Source organism: Melozone crissalis, unplaced genomic scaffold (assembly GCF_028551555.1).
Source record: "Melozone crissalis strain CALT ecotype California unplaced genomic scaffold, PUWL_Pcris_2 ptg000081l_1, whole genome shotgun sequence".
Classification (NCBI taxonomy): domain Eukaryota; kingdom Metazoa; phylum Chordata; class Aves; order Passeriformes; family Passerellidae; genus Melozone; species Melozone crissalis.
In genome coordinates, this window is record NW_026535858.1 from 8,332,520 (window position 1) to 8,348,227 (window position 15,708).

General features: G+C 42.0%; 1 protein-coding gene across 8 annotated transcripts in view; it reads left to right on the forward strand.

The window, feature by feature from the left end:
• Positions 1-6,038, forward strand: part of ENAH (ENAH actin regulator) — a 91,133-nt gene extending 85,095 nt beyond the window's left edge. For all 8 annotated transcript variants that reach the window (XM_054290305.1, XM_054290307.1, XM_054290309.1 and 5 more), the window contains 3 exons: positions 1,481-1,559; positions 2,799-2,856; positions 3,994-6,038. In XM_054290305.1, the coding sequence (XP_054146280.1) occupies positions 1,481-1,559; positions 2,799-2,856; positions 3,994-4,031 (175 nt within the window). In that variant the 3' untranslated portion in view covers positions 4,032-6,038. The remainder of the gene's footprint in view (positions 1-1,480; positions 1,560-2,798; positions 2,857-3,993) is intronic.
• The last annotated feature ends 9,670 nt before the right edge of the window (positions 6,039-15,708 follow it).

Consider the following 15,708-nt stretch of genomic DNA (forward strand, 5'->3'; position numbering starts at 1 on the left):
CAGGGAAGAACAAACTTCAAACCAACATTTTGATATGTGCACCCTGTTCTGTGGGAATCACATTTTTGAGTGTTCTTCTTCATTTAGCAAGTCAGAACACAATCCTGTCAGGTTGTAAAAGCCAACAAGACAACCCAGTGTGAGGTTCATTCAGCTCTTACTGAACAAAACCAGCAGAATAGTATCATTTCCTCATAACTCCTGTCTTGTAAGGGAAGATGCATGAAAGCTCAAGGTAGGGTAGTGATTTTGTAAAACAGACAAAGAAATAAAGTCTTTTTTTCATTCTTATCCACCTTATGTGTCTGCAGCCTCATGTAACAAATGCAGAAAAATGCAGTGCTGAATGAATTTCTTCTGTGTAGGAATTTTGAAGGGACACACTGAGTGTAGGCCAGAGATGCCACATACAAGGGCAATGAAATTAGGACCCAGCTTAGTCTACTTTGTACTCTGCCCTTCCTTAAAATTAGCATGCTGTGATAATTCTAAACCCCTTGAGATGAATTGTCAAGAAAAGGCTTGAAGTTTTATAGGTAAGGGAGGGAGAATGTCAGCAAAGGTGTAAAATGTATTTAAGAACATCAGAACATTCCTCCCTCTTGGGAGAGCTCTTTTGGTATTCCTGCTGTGGACATCCAGGCTCTTCTCTGCTCACAGCTCTGTAAGTCCCTGAGTCTGAATTACCCCTTAAATGAAACAGGGGATCAGGAAAGAGAAGTGGAAAGGCAGGAAAACCCCCTTCTCTTGGAATCTGTGTTAAAAATGCAAGGTGATCTGGGTAAGCATCTGGTTTTTGATGTCTAAAAGAGAGCATTTCATAAGAAAACATGAAATATGACATTGTCCAAACCATTAGGACTTCCTCTCAAGTATCATAAATAAAGATAAATCTTGGTGCTGTTACAGTATTTGCTTTTAGTAGCTTTAGAAAGCAACTGATGGAATAATTGAGGTTGCAGAGGAGTTGGATAGCATTGCTTGGGTCTGTCAAGTGTTGAAAATGCCCCAGGGTGATTGCTCAGCATCCATACAGTCAGCATCAGCATGCAGTCATTAGTTGGTGGGAGTGTTTCCTTGGGAGACAGAGCCTCTTTTGAATGAGCCTCAGTTACCAAAGCAAAGTGCTTGACATTTGAAGGAGTTCAGCTTTTCATGCCCATTATGAAGAAATCAGAAACCACTGACAGTGAAATCTGTCTGCTGCTTTGAAAGTTCTTGGTTTGAACTAATAACTCTTATGGTAATTAATATTTCCATTGTGTGGAAAACATTCTTGGGTGTTGCTTTCTATTCTGTGTGGTATTGTGGGTCTGCTTGATTTTTCCCATCCTCCCACTCCCAATATTTTTTTGTTTTCCATTCTGATTTTTTACTATATTTTTGTTATACGAATATCAGCAATTTTGATGGGGGAATCTCTTATGTATCCTGTAATAATGAGCAACCAGTAACTCCTGGATATGTTTTTGTGCTGCAGACCAAAATCTACACCAACGGGACAGCCCAGTGCCAATGGAGTACAGTCAGAAGGTCTAGATTATGACAGATTGAAGCAGGTATGTGGATAATGCTTTAAAAAATGTTGCTATGGAAGTTGGATATAAGAACTTGCAGCTGCCCGATACCAACTTTTAGCTGTTTTGTTAGTTGCAAAGTTTTAATGATTTAGTAATTATTAGTCTTTATTTTTGCCCAGGCATGTGTCAGTGTTCTTAGGAGCTGTAGGATGGAGGCTTAGACAGCCCTGCTTGTTTCTCACAAAATTCCTGCTTTTGCATTAGGCAGCACTCACAGGATGGTGTTGGCATTATAAATGGAACTGGGAAATCAGTAAGCCTGGAAAATCTTTCTCTTCTCTGTTTCCAAACAAACACCAAGCCCTTGGGGCAGCTCTAACAGCACCACCATGATTTAATATCAGATGTGAGCACCTGTGGTCACAAGTTTGGGGGTGGCAGAGCACCCAGGGATGCTGAATTTTGTGCAGCTCCCCAGTTCAGCAGCAGAGGAATCCTGTGTGAGTTGTGGAGTTGGAGGTGAAGGATCTCCAGGTGGTGTTTGGATCAATCATCCCCAAGTGGGGAGAGAGGTTCTGGTGCAGGCTGCAGCTCAGTGGGTAATTCTAGAGCCACTCCTACTTTGGCAGCGACTTTTAGTTGCTTCTAGACCATGTCCCCACATAGTGCTTGGCTTTAGGTTGGTTTATGGATCAGTTTTGGTTGGTTCTGTATTGGGTCCTGGTTCACCAGTTTTAGAGTGGCTTCTGGCCTGGTGAGTGGTTCTGGAGGAGCTTAGAGGAAAGGATGGAAAAAACAGCAAGCCAGGGACAGCACTTCACTCTGTTCACTCTCTTCTCTTCATTCCATCACATTCCACTGGGACTGGGACCTTGATACCTTGATTACCTTTTTTTTTTTTTTTTTTCCCTTGAAATACTTCCTTGGCTTGTGGTGTTTGGTGAGCTCCTTTCTTTGCATTCCACATCACATCTCACCTGCAGCAAAGCTCTCTCATTCTTATCCCTTCTCCTCTCATAAATTCTACAGGAATCGATTTGTGGCACTTCTAGGGACTGTTTTTTCTGTGTTGTAACTGCACTAATAATGTTCTAGGGATGCCTCAGGTTTTCAGGATTAACTTGGAAGCTGAGGAGTGGGTTATGCTTCTCAGAAGGGTTAAGGATTAATGGGAAGAGTTGTAGTGGGATAATTCTGGATTTCTTTCCACAGAAATTTACAATTTGCTAACACTAATCTCTTTGCTAATTTGTTATTTATGCTTTGACACATTTTTAGGATATTTTAGATGAAATGAGGAAGGAGTTAACGAAATTAAAGGAAGAACTCATTGATGGTAAGTATTGCTCTGTTCACTGCTGCTGCTCAGTTCTAGAGTAGCTGCAGGTGCTTTAAAATGTAAATGCAATGTATTGGTAGCCTGAGAGTGATTTATTGGTAAAAGCAACTTTGTTCTTTGTCTGGTGCCAAAGCTCTGGTGCCAGACCTGTTCCAGTTGATGTGCTTCAGGGATTTCCCTCCTGGGGGTTTTGTTTTAGTAGAATATTGACACAAAGGTGTCTTTTAAGAGTGGTTGAAGTGATGCTGTATTTGAGTGATTTGAAGTTATCTTTAATGTCATGTGGTGGTAGGTGGGTTATTTCTAAATAATCCAGAGCTGCTGAGGTATGTATTTCAAAACTAGAAATATTTAGAAGAGAATTTGAAAGAATTTTAATGAAAGCTTCCAGCTTTCAGTTACCTCTTTGATCTGTAACAAATGATTCAAAGAAAAGAAGTCTCACAGTTTTAATTTCTATTTTAACAGAAGCTATTTTCCTATGTGGTCTTCTGTACTTAAGGGAAATCATTGAGAAAACATAATCCTAAAGGTTCACTTGTCAGGAATGAAACAAAACTCTGTATATGATTTACTACCTTGGTGGGCCTTTTGTTCTTTTTGGCTTTGTGGAATGTACCAAAACAAAGTGCGGGGAGGAAAAAAAAGTCATATTAATCTAATATCACTGCTGATAAAATATTGAATGTCATAAGATATGTAGAAAGAACTGGCTGGTTTGGGACTAAGGAGAATGTAGTGCTTTTCTCTATATTTTGTTTGTGCTGTGTTGTACCATGGCCTTTTAGACCAGTAGAGTGCAAACACGCCCCCGAGGCTGCTCTTAAATTTAAAAAAAATTAAAATAAATGAAAATTTCTTTGAAAATCCCAATGTTGGTGTTTCCCACAGGCTTGCTGGAGGTGGGAACTAAAAATTAGGATTTCAACATAAATTTTACAGGAAGAAACAAGGCAGTGCCTGGTTGCTAATGCCACTTATCTGAAGCCACATGGGGCTGCCTTGGGTGCTGGTTCTTCCCGTTGTGAGAGCAGGGTGAGGCTGCTTTGAGGGGTCAGTTGTGTGTCCAGCTTGCTGCCCTAAAGTAAAGAATTGTTTATTTGATTTGCTAACCCTGTCTCTGTCTCTCTGCAGCTATCAGGCAGGAACTCAGCAAGTCCAATACTGCATAGAAAGACTCGTACTAAGCCGATGTGACTCTTTAACTTGATATAAAACTGACTACGTTTTGTGAGCTGTTAGAAGAAAACGGAGACAGACAGACAGACACTTGGAAGGAGGGAGAAACAACCTATTCTGAAAAGCTTCAGACACATCACTCTGGTGATAATGCTATTCCCCTCCTAGTTTGCAGCTTTTTTCTGACCTTTACAGCAGGGTGGAAAAGACTCTTAAAGTTACTGTAATGATTATGCAGAAATTCCTACATCTATCAGACAAGATCACAGTGCTTTGAAGTCTACTCATATCAAGATAAAATTGCACACGTTTCAGAATTTGTTGTTGAGACAAAAAAAAAAAAAAAACAAAACAACAACAGGGAAAAGCTTGGGAAGGCTTTTCAGAGAGGTTTTCTTTATTAATGAAGGAGTTAGCAAGTTATACTGTTGTACTTCAAATGTATCTCAGGTTTGTCTTCCTATCATATCTGATGTTTCCATGAGTAATTTAAGAGATCAGATGTGTAGAAGTTCGGTTCACGAGACGAGGAGCAATTGGAGACACGTGCTTTGAAAGGGCAATATTTGTAAGTGAGGGTGACCTAGATGGTGATGGCATATCAAGATTTTGGAATTTTATGATAGGAAGCCTCTCTAGTTAGCCTTCATGCAATTTTCTAGGAAAATTTAAAAAAAGAAAAAAAGCAAATACAGTCCAGAGTTTAAAGATGTAGATGCCTTCCTACATTGTTACAATGCTTTACCAAATCTAAGACTTCGACATAAAGCGAATCAGCAGTCAAATGTAAATCATTAGTATGTTGTAGATTTACAGTAGATTTTGGGGCTTTTTTTAGATTTATGCATGTGGACATTTTGTAATGTAACACAACACAGCCAGCTTTTTAATTAAAAGAAAAATTGCATGTCACAGAGTAGCCTTTTCATTTGTAAGGCTTAATTTATGCCCAGGAAGATGTGGGAAGAGGGAGGGGGAAGGTGACACATTTTTATTACTTTCTACACTTTTTCTTCATCTTACATGCATGTGTAATAATGAGGAAAACATGACTTTTATCAGTAACCATGTTAATGGAACCAGGTACTTGATCCTTTTGTATCTTTTTTCAGTTTTCTATTTGAAATTCAGTAATAACTTCCAGTAATGGTTCTGAAACTCCCAGGTGAACCAAACTCGTTTCTCGGTGAGAGAAAAAACGTTGTAGGCATCTGACTTGCTGAGGATGCCCCTGTGTAAGTGCATTGTCCTTCACCTTTTCACCATGACCCTCTGCTTCACTCTTTTCTGAGACTCCTTTTTTTTTTTTGGTTGTTTAATGAAACAGAACAGCAGAAGTTACCTGAGAACCATCAGGTCACAGTAAATGGCCCCTTCTCCTAATTTATCTGCCACCCTCCTTTCCAAAAAAACTCAAAGCCAACAATAAACCCCCACAGCTCCACACAAGACGAACCCTGAAAAATAGCAATGAAATGCTATTGGTCTTGCTCAACAATTTGAGAGTCATTTTTAGGGGAGGTGAGGTGATACCTCTCTCTTTCCCACGGTTTTCAATCTTATGAGTGTAAATTTTATTTTTTTTATTTTGTTTTTTAATGTGGTAAAGTTCAGTGGAATAGAAATTCTGCAAATTGGCTTTGTAGTGCTTTGAACAAAAAATATGGATCAAAATCTTCCCTTTTTCTTGCACTGTCCATTTTTTCAAGCCCTGTTTGCTTTGGAATCTGTGCTGATCCAGAAGAAAAGTTTACTTACAACTTGTGGAGAGATTTGCTTACAAGTACAGGCAGCTCCATTCGTGGCACAGATTCTTTCAATAACAGAGTGTCTAGAGTGCTGAACACCAAAGCAAAACAGCACTCAACAGCTTCAGAAAGGCTTCACTAGGAAATCTTTTTCCCATTCAAACATTGCCTGATCCTTTAGGTTCAGATTCTAAGGGAAGATGACAGTGGAAATATTGCCTAACTCCATTTATTAATTTTTTTTTTTTTTTTTAACAAAGAGGAGAAACAACATCACTTTTCTGCATGCATTTATTGAAGGCATTAAACAGAAAAAATCCATAGTAAGCTTGTCAAGTACTGTTTTTCTCAAAACAAGAGGAGGCATTTTCATCTTTGTTGATGTAGCTTTTTGTTTTACACAGACTTTTTGAGCAGTGAGGATGTTTACCCTTGTCAGAAATCACGTTTGATTCGTTTCTAGGAGGGTTCAGGAGTTACACAGTGGAATAGCATGGATGGCTATAAGTGGTCCAAAATTAAAGGCTGAACTTCTAGATTGTGCAAGGAACTGGCTTATGCACTAAACGTTTTGTGCCTTGGTCTACAATTAACATGATTTCTGTTTAAAAGAAAAAAGGAACAGATGTTGTCTTTTTGTGCTGCTTCTACATCCATACTTTCTGTAATCCCAACCTGCAGAACTGGTTCTTTCCAGGAAATTGGATTGAATTAAAGATTACTGTAGACATTTCCTGACCTACTGACAGTTGCACCGTTTCCAGAGATTTCAGTATTGAAAATGAACTGCAGAAGCTGCGATTGCTTTGCTTACCGGTGACTTAAGTCCTTTAAAAACCATATTGTGGTGGTTCTGTGCTTTTGTACATGGATGTCTTAAGCTGAGGGCAGTTTAAGGGATCCTTCCTAATGCCAGGAGGGCGTTGCTTTCCTCAACACTGTGATCTGACCTGTGATAAACCTGCACTAGAGACGAGTGGCTCCCGAGTCAACCGCAAACCAACTGAATGTAAAACCCTTAGTGCTGGTGCTGAAATCTCTTCAGACAGTCACAATGATTTCCAGTTCCTTGTTTTAAAGTTACCAAGTGTCAATCAAAGACTGAAGCTGTTCACTAATGAATGTTGACTTTTCATGCATTTAGGTTTACCTTCTTTTTAGTTTCTCAGTTCATTCTCTGCTATTTTTATCATATTGTGTCATTTTAAATTTCTTACATGCTAACGTTTTGTTTGAGCGAATGAAATAAAATTGCAATATATACACGTTGCCACCATTTATTTCTGGAACCTCATAGAAGATTCTCTGAGATTCACTGCTCAAAGTCCCCAAGTTTTTAATGACTGTGATCATTCCTTACTCCTTGATTCCACTTCCTTTCTGTTTCTCCATCAGAAGATCCAGTAGAGAACAGTGAAGATTTAACCTTATAGAGAATGTAACTGCAGGGACTGTGTACATCCATGAACGGTGACTGCTGTACATAAATTAAAATTAATTTCAAATGTATGATGTGATTTACATTCTCACATGGCATATACACACTTTGGTCTCTGTATCCATGGAGAACATGGAGGGAGAAGGAAAGACTGGGAGGGAAATAATTGCAGCCAGTCTGGCTTTTTCTCTTGCTGCTTTTATGTTCATGACTTACTTTCAGTACTGGTAATAAAGCAATGATCTACCATGGCAGATCATTAGAGGTTTCTGTGCACTAAGGACAGTTTCCTCAATTTATCTTGCAGCAGAATCCTGAGCAGAGCTGTTCAAATGTCCTTAACTTGACATCCTGAGGCTGTACTTCACTGCTGCTGCTGTTTGGCAAACCTTGGTGCCAGTGCCAAGTTTGGCACCAACCTTAGTGAGTTATAAAGGTTTGGGGTTTTTAAAATAAAATTATCACTAGATTCTGAAATGATCTGCTGTTTTTGGGGCAGTGTTTAGGCATCAAGTGTAAACATTTCTGATTTAAATGTCCTAACAGTGTTACCAACTCAGTCCATTGGTGTCAAGAGATGGATGGTAGCTACTTTTTAAAGCTGTGTATTCAAAGGTAGGGAGATGGTCTGTGGTTGATCACAGTGGGGATTGCCATGGGCTCTTCTCAAAATGTTCAGTTTGGCTCAGTTCCAGTCCTGAATATTACTTGCCAATGTCTTTTACATCTAGTCATACAAAGAAAGTGCAAAATCAAGAAGATTCCCTCAGTTTTCAGTAGGTGACCAAGATGGGAAGCAAGAAGAATTTTCCCCAAACTGTTTTCTTACCAAAGACTTCACAATTCCTTTTGAAGCTGTAAAATTGTCTTGATTCTGTAGATTCTGTAGGCTGTTGCTGGGCAGGAGGTGATGGAGAGAGGGTACAAAGGGAAAAGTCGGTGATTTTGGAGGAACTGGGGCCACTTGAAAGTTCTTGAAGAATAGGCTAAAGATCACTTAAATTGTGTGAAGGGATGATTTTGGGAAATGAGGCTTCTTTTGCATGCTGTCTGTGAGTCTTAAGGGAGAGGGAGGTTGTGTGTGAAATCAGTGCTGTCACAACATCCATTGGCACACTCAGAAGAGCAGGTTTTGAAGTCAGCCTCCTTGAGGGCCTACCAGGAGTTAATATTTATTTGAACACTGTGGAAATGGTCACCTGAGACTTGAAATTGATACACAGGAGATGTATTCAAGTCAGTCTAAGTTTATAATCTCAATTAAAAACATATAATTTAGAAATGGATGTAATTTTCCAAGTTATGGCAGAGGAGGGGTGGTTCTGGATGTTGGAAAAGCTCGGGCAAACCCAACAATCTGCAGGATACCTGGAGATCAGCATCTTCATTGCACAGGGCCTTCCTTGGATGGTTGGTTGTCACAGTGATGAGCTTTGGAAATGGCCTCCCTTTCATGGCTGGATCCCAGTTGAACTCTGTCATTATGTAACTGTGTTTTCTAACATTTACATTGTAGAAGTCAGTGTCCTGGATCTCAGTGAGTGTTACTCTCATGTCCTGCTGATAAATGCTCAGAGGAGGAGATGTGGAGCAGCTGCTGCAGCTGGGTGTGCTGCTGCTCTGGCTGTGGCAGCTGCAAGCTCACATCTTCTCTGAGATGCTTCATTTTGCCATCATTGTTACTCAGTGGTGGGCACCACCACCTCCTCCCTTCTCAGCCTGTTTGAGAGCTCTCACCTGTGTGACAATTTCATTTCTCTTTGTGACTGCAGGTCCCTCTCTGCCTCAGCTGCTCAAGTAGAGTTGGAAGGGTTCTCCCATCATCATCTGGTGTTTGCCATCTTTAATGTAACTTTTTATCACCAAGTCCCCAGCTATTCCCTGAACAACAAAGCTGTCTGTGCTGATGTGCTGGGAGTGTGCTGAACTGCTTTTGCTTGCAGAGCCTCTGGGAATTGTCCTGCTGACACAGGCAGAGGAAATGAAAATAGAGGTGAGGAAGCGGGTACAGGAGGAGAAAGCGTAGGGGAGTCTGGAAGTGTTCAGGCTGCCTGCAGGGAAGAGTGCTGCTGGAATGAATGGGGCTGGAAAACACAAACAGCTTTTAAACCTACTCTGGATGCTGATGGAGTCCATAAATAGAGATAGTCAAGCTTTCTGGGCAGTCTGAAGGATGCTTGTCCATCACTCTAGGGCTAGGAAGTTAAAAAACAATATATTACCTCTGTTTTGAAGGGAAATTTTCTGCTACTTGGCATTTTTTTCCCCAGTCCTGTTCTTGTGAAGCCCCTTAGACCCCACATAGCTCAGTGAGCCCTGGGATGCTGCAGAACCAGCCCCAAAAGCCCTCCAGATGAAAAGGGAGGTGCAGACACACTCATAACTCCCTCCTGACTGGATCCAGGGCTGTCTGTCACTGCCAGGAAACACAATTTTCCATGGCTTTTAGGCTGAAATCTTTCTGCCAGTGCTCAAAGGTGAGCATCAAAAGCAGCTCAGTGATGAGAAAAGCCCTGCCTGGCTCTCAGTGCCACAGGGGAACTCTGCAGTGTTGGAAGCTGAGAGGGGTCCCAGGAGTCCAGTGCTGATGGAGCTGCTTCATCAAGGAGTTCATGGGGTAAGTGAAAAATCCTTGTGTTCAGAGGGAGTGAAGACTCACACAGAAATGCAGCCAGTGTTTGGATTCTCAGAGGTGAGAACCTTTTTTTAGCCTACTCTTACCTTCCTCCTTGTTATGGGAGTGAATATCTCAGTTGCAGAGGCAGTTCATGTGTTCCACCTCCCCAGGGTGACTTGAAGCAGGAGTTGGGCACTCAGAAAACTCAGATTGGTTGTTCTGTGCTTAATGAAGTGAGGAGGAGGAGGAGGAGGTGACCACCCCACCCAGGAGCAGTGAGGAGCTCAGTCCTGTTGGGCACTGGAAGTTCAGGGACATGGGAGGGGCAGTGCCTGATGGATTCTGTGTCCCCAGAGGGAGAGGAGTGCAGTCAGCCATGGGTGCAGCATCAGAGGAGAAAGGAAATCCACTGCTTGTCACCTTTTTTATTTTGTTTTCACCTTAAAGAGATGAGTCAGTGATGCCCAGCAAAGCTGGAGATTGGGGGATCTCCCTAACATGGCAGCTCAGGGGGTGCACGAGAGATTTTTGGAGGCAGCAATGCTGAGTGAGGCCTTAAAATTTGCTTTGGTTGTTCTGTTCCTTGAGGGGAAACAAAATCCTTCAGATTTAAATGATTTAACACTCTTCTCAGGTACTTTAGTGGAGCTGTGGTGGCAAATCTTCACAAGGTCCCATGCCCACACAGATCTCAGAGGGAAAGGAAAGGGAACACTCTGCATACCAGTGACAGCTTTCAAGTACTCTTTAAATTAATTTCTTTTAAAAAAGACAAATAAAAGCACTCTTTGAGGGCTTTTAAAAAATGACTTGCAAGCTGAAAATGCAGTTGTGCAATTTATTGGTTGGCTTAGGGATGGAATTGGGGTACTGCAGCCTCAGGGAAAATAGGTGGAGAAGTCACAAGTCCTCAGCAGTGGTGGGCAATGAGAGGACTCCACAAGAGAAAGGGTTTGGCTGCCAAAAATGCAAATTCCTTACTTGAAAATGAAGGAGTAGAGTTGCAAAGGGCTTCAAATATGGTGGCAGAATTAGCATGGACAAAACAACTAATGTTGATTGGAGCATCTGGGGTTTGTGTGTGAGGAAACCAGAGGAGAAGAAGAGAAGGGGAATGAGCACTTTAAAATTACTGCAATTTCTTGCTGCATTACTTTTCACTTTTATGCCTTTATTTTTTCATTAGAGGTGAACTACATGACCAAAATCATGCCTTTGACATGTCTGATTAGCACAAAGGGAGGTGAGTTCAGCTGTGGGGGCTGAGCCCTGCAGGCTCCAGCACAGCCTGGCCCTGCAGCCCTGAGCACCATCAGGAAATCTTTGTCATTGTGCAATAACTGCATTTTGTGTATCTGCTGAAGGGCAGCCTCATGGCCATGAAGTCATTGCTCTTCCTCAGTGTCAGCCTGCAACCTTTAGAGCAAATAAATCAATAAAAAGACCAAATTTACCTTCCATGTTACTCTAAAGGCAAAAGGGTTTGTGATTTGTTTACTGGACCCAAATCATGAAGGTTTCCCTGTATAACTCTCACCTATCAGGATGAAAAACATTGCACATGTTCAAGCCCTGAGTATTTTCAGCTTCTCTGAAGTCAAGACCAGTTTGGGTTTTTTTAGTGTGAAATGTTCCCAGCCATCAGATGTAATTGTCTTGTAGTCACTGCAATCCAGTAATTGTAGAAACTAGTAAATGTAGTAATTGCCCAGCATTTTTTATGCATCTTTGAAAAATATTTTAAGCAATAAAATATAATGTGAATTGCAGGAAATGGCACCTTTTTGGGTTTTTTCCTGCTGAATAGCTGGAATAGCTGAGCCAGAGATAGTGGATAAATAAACAGCAATTGCTGACAAGTCAGGGCTCCCTTTTGAGCAAGGAGCTGGAGGGCATCTCCAGCTGGTGCAGTTTGGAGCTGGCATTGCAGGGGAATGCAGCCTTGGAATTTGGAGCTCTGCTGCTGAGTTTCAGTAGAACTAAATTTCTACTAAATTCAGTAGAACTAAATTTGCAACAGGTAAGGGAAACTCCTTTTTAGGGAGAGGTTCCTCACTAGAATCTCAGAAATGGCTACAGGTCTGATTTAAAGGGAATGAAAATAAAGATGTTTCCATTACAAAGTTCTCTCAGAGGGGATTTTTAATGTCATTGCCAAGGCTAATGCTGCCAGAGAAAAACTTCACTGAAGTGCTGCATCACAGACTGAAATTCTGTATTGCAAACTGACTTAGAAACAGTCCTTTTGTATTTTGTGAACTTCACAGAGATTTCATGTTCCAGTTAATTTCAGTTCTTCCTCTTGAAGATGCCCTTTGGAGCAGCTGAAAGCATCGCTGAGCTGTTAATGGAACTGCTTCCTTCCCAATCTGGAAAACAATTTCCAAGGTGATTTTAGTCCTAAAACAGCTTCAGAAGAGGCAGGGGTGACTGTTCAGACTGTTCATGGTCTTTTAAACCTTAAATTCATCTTGAAAGGTAGGCACAGGGATCTGGATCCATGTTTTTCCTCCAGGCTTCCTAAATCTTCTCCCTTCGCATCCTCTCGCTTGCCTGTTGAGAAGGTTTTTGCAGCTCATGGCAGAGCCTGAGCTGTCTTGTGCCTCCCTTGTTTTCCTTGGGGTTTATTTCTCTCCCCATTAGTAGTAGTAGTACTATCAATTATTAACCTGCTCTTATCTCAGCCCATGAGTTCAGGGCTTTTTGCATCTTTTTTTTGTCCTGATTCTCCTCCCCATCCCGCTGGGGGAGCAATGAGCAAGCAGCTGTGTGGTGCTTGGTTGGCTGCTGAGGTTAAACCATGACACTTGGCCAGGTGATTTGGGTTATTGGCTGCCAGGAATCAGGTTTAGGCTCCAGGAGATCTGTTCCTCTCTGGGGGTTTGCTGGGGCTTTACAAGCAATCCTGTGTTGGTGGTGTGCTCATTGTCTTCCCACCACAACAGGATCTTCTTCAGCTGTTGTCCAAAACCAGTGATGGCAAAATAAATAAATAAATAGCAATAAATGGCAGAACATCTGTCTGGAGCTATGGAGGAGAGGGGGCAGGTGAGATGGGCTGTGCTGCTTGGCACAATGCACTTTGTTGCCATTGGACAAGCAGGAAAAACACCTGGCAAGCCTCAGGGCACAGCAGTACAAACACCCAAGTACTTCAGCACCCAGGAATACAACTTAAAAATAAAAACCTATGGAATTCCCTTCAGGAATGCTCAGGCTGGAGGGTTGTGCAGATGATTGTGTACTGAGAAGTAAATTATTGCTGGTAAATCCCTCTGCAAAGGGCAGAGTGTTTCCCTTCCAGATACAATGCCCAGTGTTGTGCTGTGTCATGGGAAAGGTGTAAAAGAGCTGGAGCTGAGGAAGAAGGAAAATAAGGTCTGTGGGAACTAAGGAATAAATTGTAATGTGTGTGTGATTACACCCTGCCAGCCTCAGGAAAAACACAATGGGCCCATTAGGGGAAAATGTTCAGTGCATGATCTCTGTTCTCAAACACCTGAGATTCTGCTTAAAATGAAAAAATGATCAAAGATCTTTCCAAGGTCTCAGGATAAAATGGGATTGATGAGCTGGCAATCTGTGTGGGACACAGAGACAAAAGGATCACTGACAGTGTTGGACCAAGACAGGAATAAGGAAAATGTCATTCTTTTTTTTTTTCTTACAAGAAATTATTAATATAACTGTAACTTCCCAGCCTCTCTGTCTTATGCTTTTCATAGGAAATAGTGGAAATGAGTGGAGTTTCCCTGCATGACCCCTCCATAGCCACATTTCTGTTACATTTTTCCAAAGAAAATCCATCCATCTACTTTGTGTCCTTGCATGGATTTTCTCTGGAAAAATGTAACAGAAATGTGGCTATGGAGGGGTCATGCAGGAAAACTCCTCTCCCTTCCACTATTTCCTATGAAAAGCACACCATCAAAGTAGAATGTGGCAATAGAGAGATTTTGATTAGAGGATCTGATTCTTTGGGTCTCATTCGAAACTAAAGCTTTGCTTGTGTGAGGACTACAATTTAAAAGGAATTTTCCATACTCAGGTTAAATATTTGTAGCAAACTACATAGGGGATATCACAAGAAATTTGTGGTATTTCCACTCCTTGCATCAGCATCTGTTATTTTCTTAGTCTAGCAAAGCAATTTAATTCTTGATAGGCTTTTCATCCATAAATCCGAACTCCTACTTAAGCCTGTGATTAACAATTTCCACTTTTTTCAAGTGTAAAAAAAAGTTGCAGATGAGAGAACTCTGTCTGTGGACAGCCAGATGGATTCTGTGTGTTTAGTCTGCTTTGTCTGTGGACCAAAATTTATATTGAGCCTGCACAGATACTGTCATGTTCTAAAAGATCTGTTAAAACAAAAAGTGGAGATGGTAGGGCACCACTGGACAGCAATAGTTGCTGGGGGGAAAAGAAAAATCTGCTCCTGCTGCTTCAGTTCTGCCAAAAATGCAGTTGGTGCTCGTTGGTGATGGTTTTGCCCAAGTGCATTCATTCTTCTAAGGGATTTTATTAAATATTTCCTCTGTTTCTTTTGTTTTTCTCCCGTGACTGAGTGGCCCTTGAGCTCAGCTGTTGATGTTACATTCAGGTAGAGTTTTCTGAAGGGCAAAAATAACAATCTTTCAAATAATCACCCATTAAAAAAAATATGCATTTTACCTTCTAGCACAAACCTGAGAGTGACACTTCTACATTTCTGAGGGGCTGACCCCAAAACATGCTGCTAAAATTTCAAGAGAAAAAGAAAGGAGAGGAAATGTTTCTGTGGTTTGAGTTATTTCCTGCCATGAGGCAACACCTTTGTGTGCCACAAACACACAGTTAACCAAAAAAGTTAGCAGAAAATTGTCTGGTGAGCTCCTGACCCTGCCCATGTTTCCAGTACAGATGGCACCATCCCATGGCCAGCGGGGTTTGAGGCTGGAAGGGCAAAAAGGCTCTGGGGGGTGGGTGAGGTGAGAGTTGTTGCTGAAAGGAAATTTGATTTGTTAGGGGAATGTTGGTGCTGGGGGTTACACCCTACTGCAGGACAGATGCCACCTTCACCTGCCCAAAAGTCTGCTCTGACCATGGAGAGATGAGGAGAAACCAGGAGTGGGGCTGAGGGAGAGGGGACATCCTCTTCTCCTATGGGTGGGAGAAAGCATCTGGGGAGCAGGGAAAATCCTGAGCTGTGGATGCCAAGGGTCAGGCTGGGAGCCCTAAAGGAAACCTGCAGCTCCAGGAGGGGCTGGCACCACCTCAGCTCTCACACCTTGGTCAGGTCTCCAACTCCAAACTGCCCAGCCTAGAAAGCTCTGGAGAGAACCAGCATCTCCAGAGGATGGAGGCTTCATCCATCCCTCTCAAACTGGATTGACAACAGGGGACCTCATTTGCTCAAGAAGAGCCTTTGTGCTCTTCATGCCAAGGGATTTGCTCCAGTTCCCTGACTGCTGTGCTGCTGGGGGGTGGTCTGGGTGCTCTTGTAAGGAGGATTTCATCATTTAACTTGAGATCAGGGAGATTAAGAAGGAAAAGAGGCTCCTTACACAAGGAGTGGACTCCTGTGGAGGCACCTGTGGAGAAATTCCCTTCTGAAAAACCCAGGAGCCTGGGGTAGAATCTTCTGCTGGGAGGTGAGCGTATCCCTCCTGTGTCCCTCTCCACCTCCTCCAGAAGCTGGTAGGATCCCTCAGTTCAGAGGATGCCCAGGAACTGTGTGGACACCTTGTTGTTTAAGGGTCCATCTTGCTCCTATTGCCCTTTCTAAGGGGTTTTCTAAGTGGGTTTTCTAAGGTTTTTTTTCTAAGGTTTTTTTTTTCTAAGTGGGTTTTCTATGTTTTCTTCTAAGTGGGTTTTTTCTCAACTTC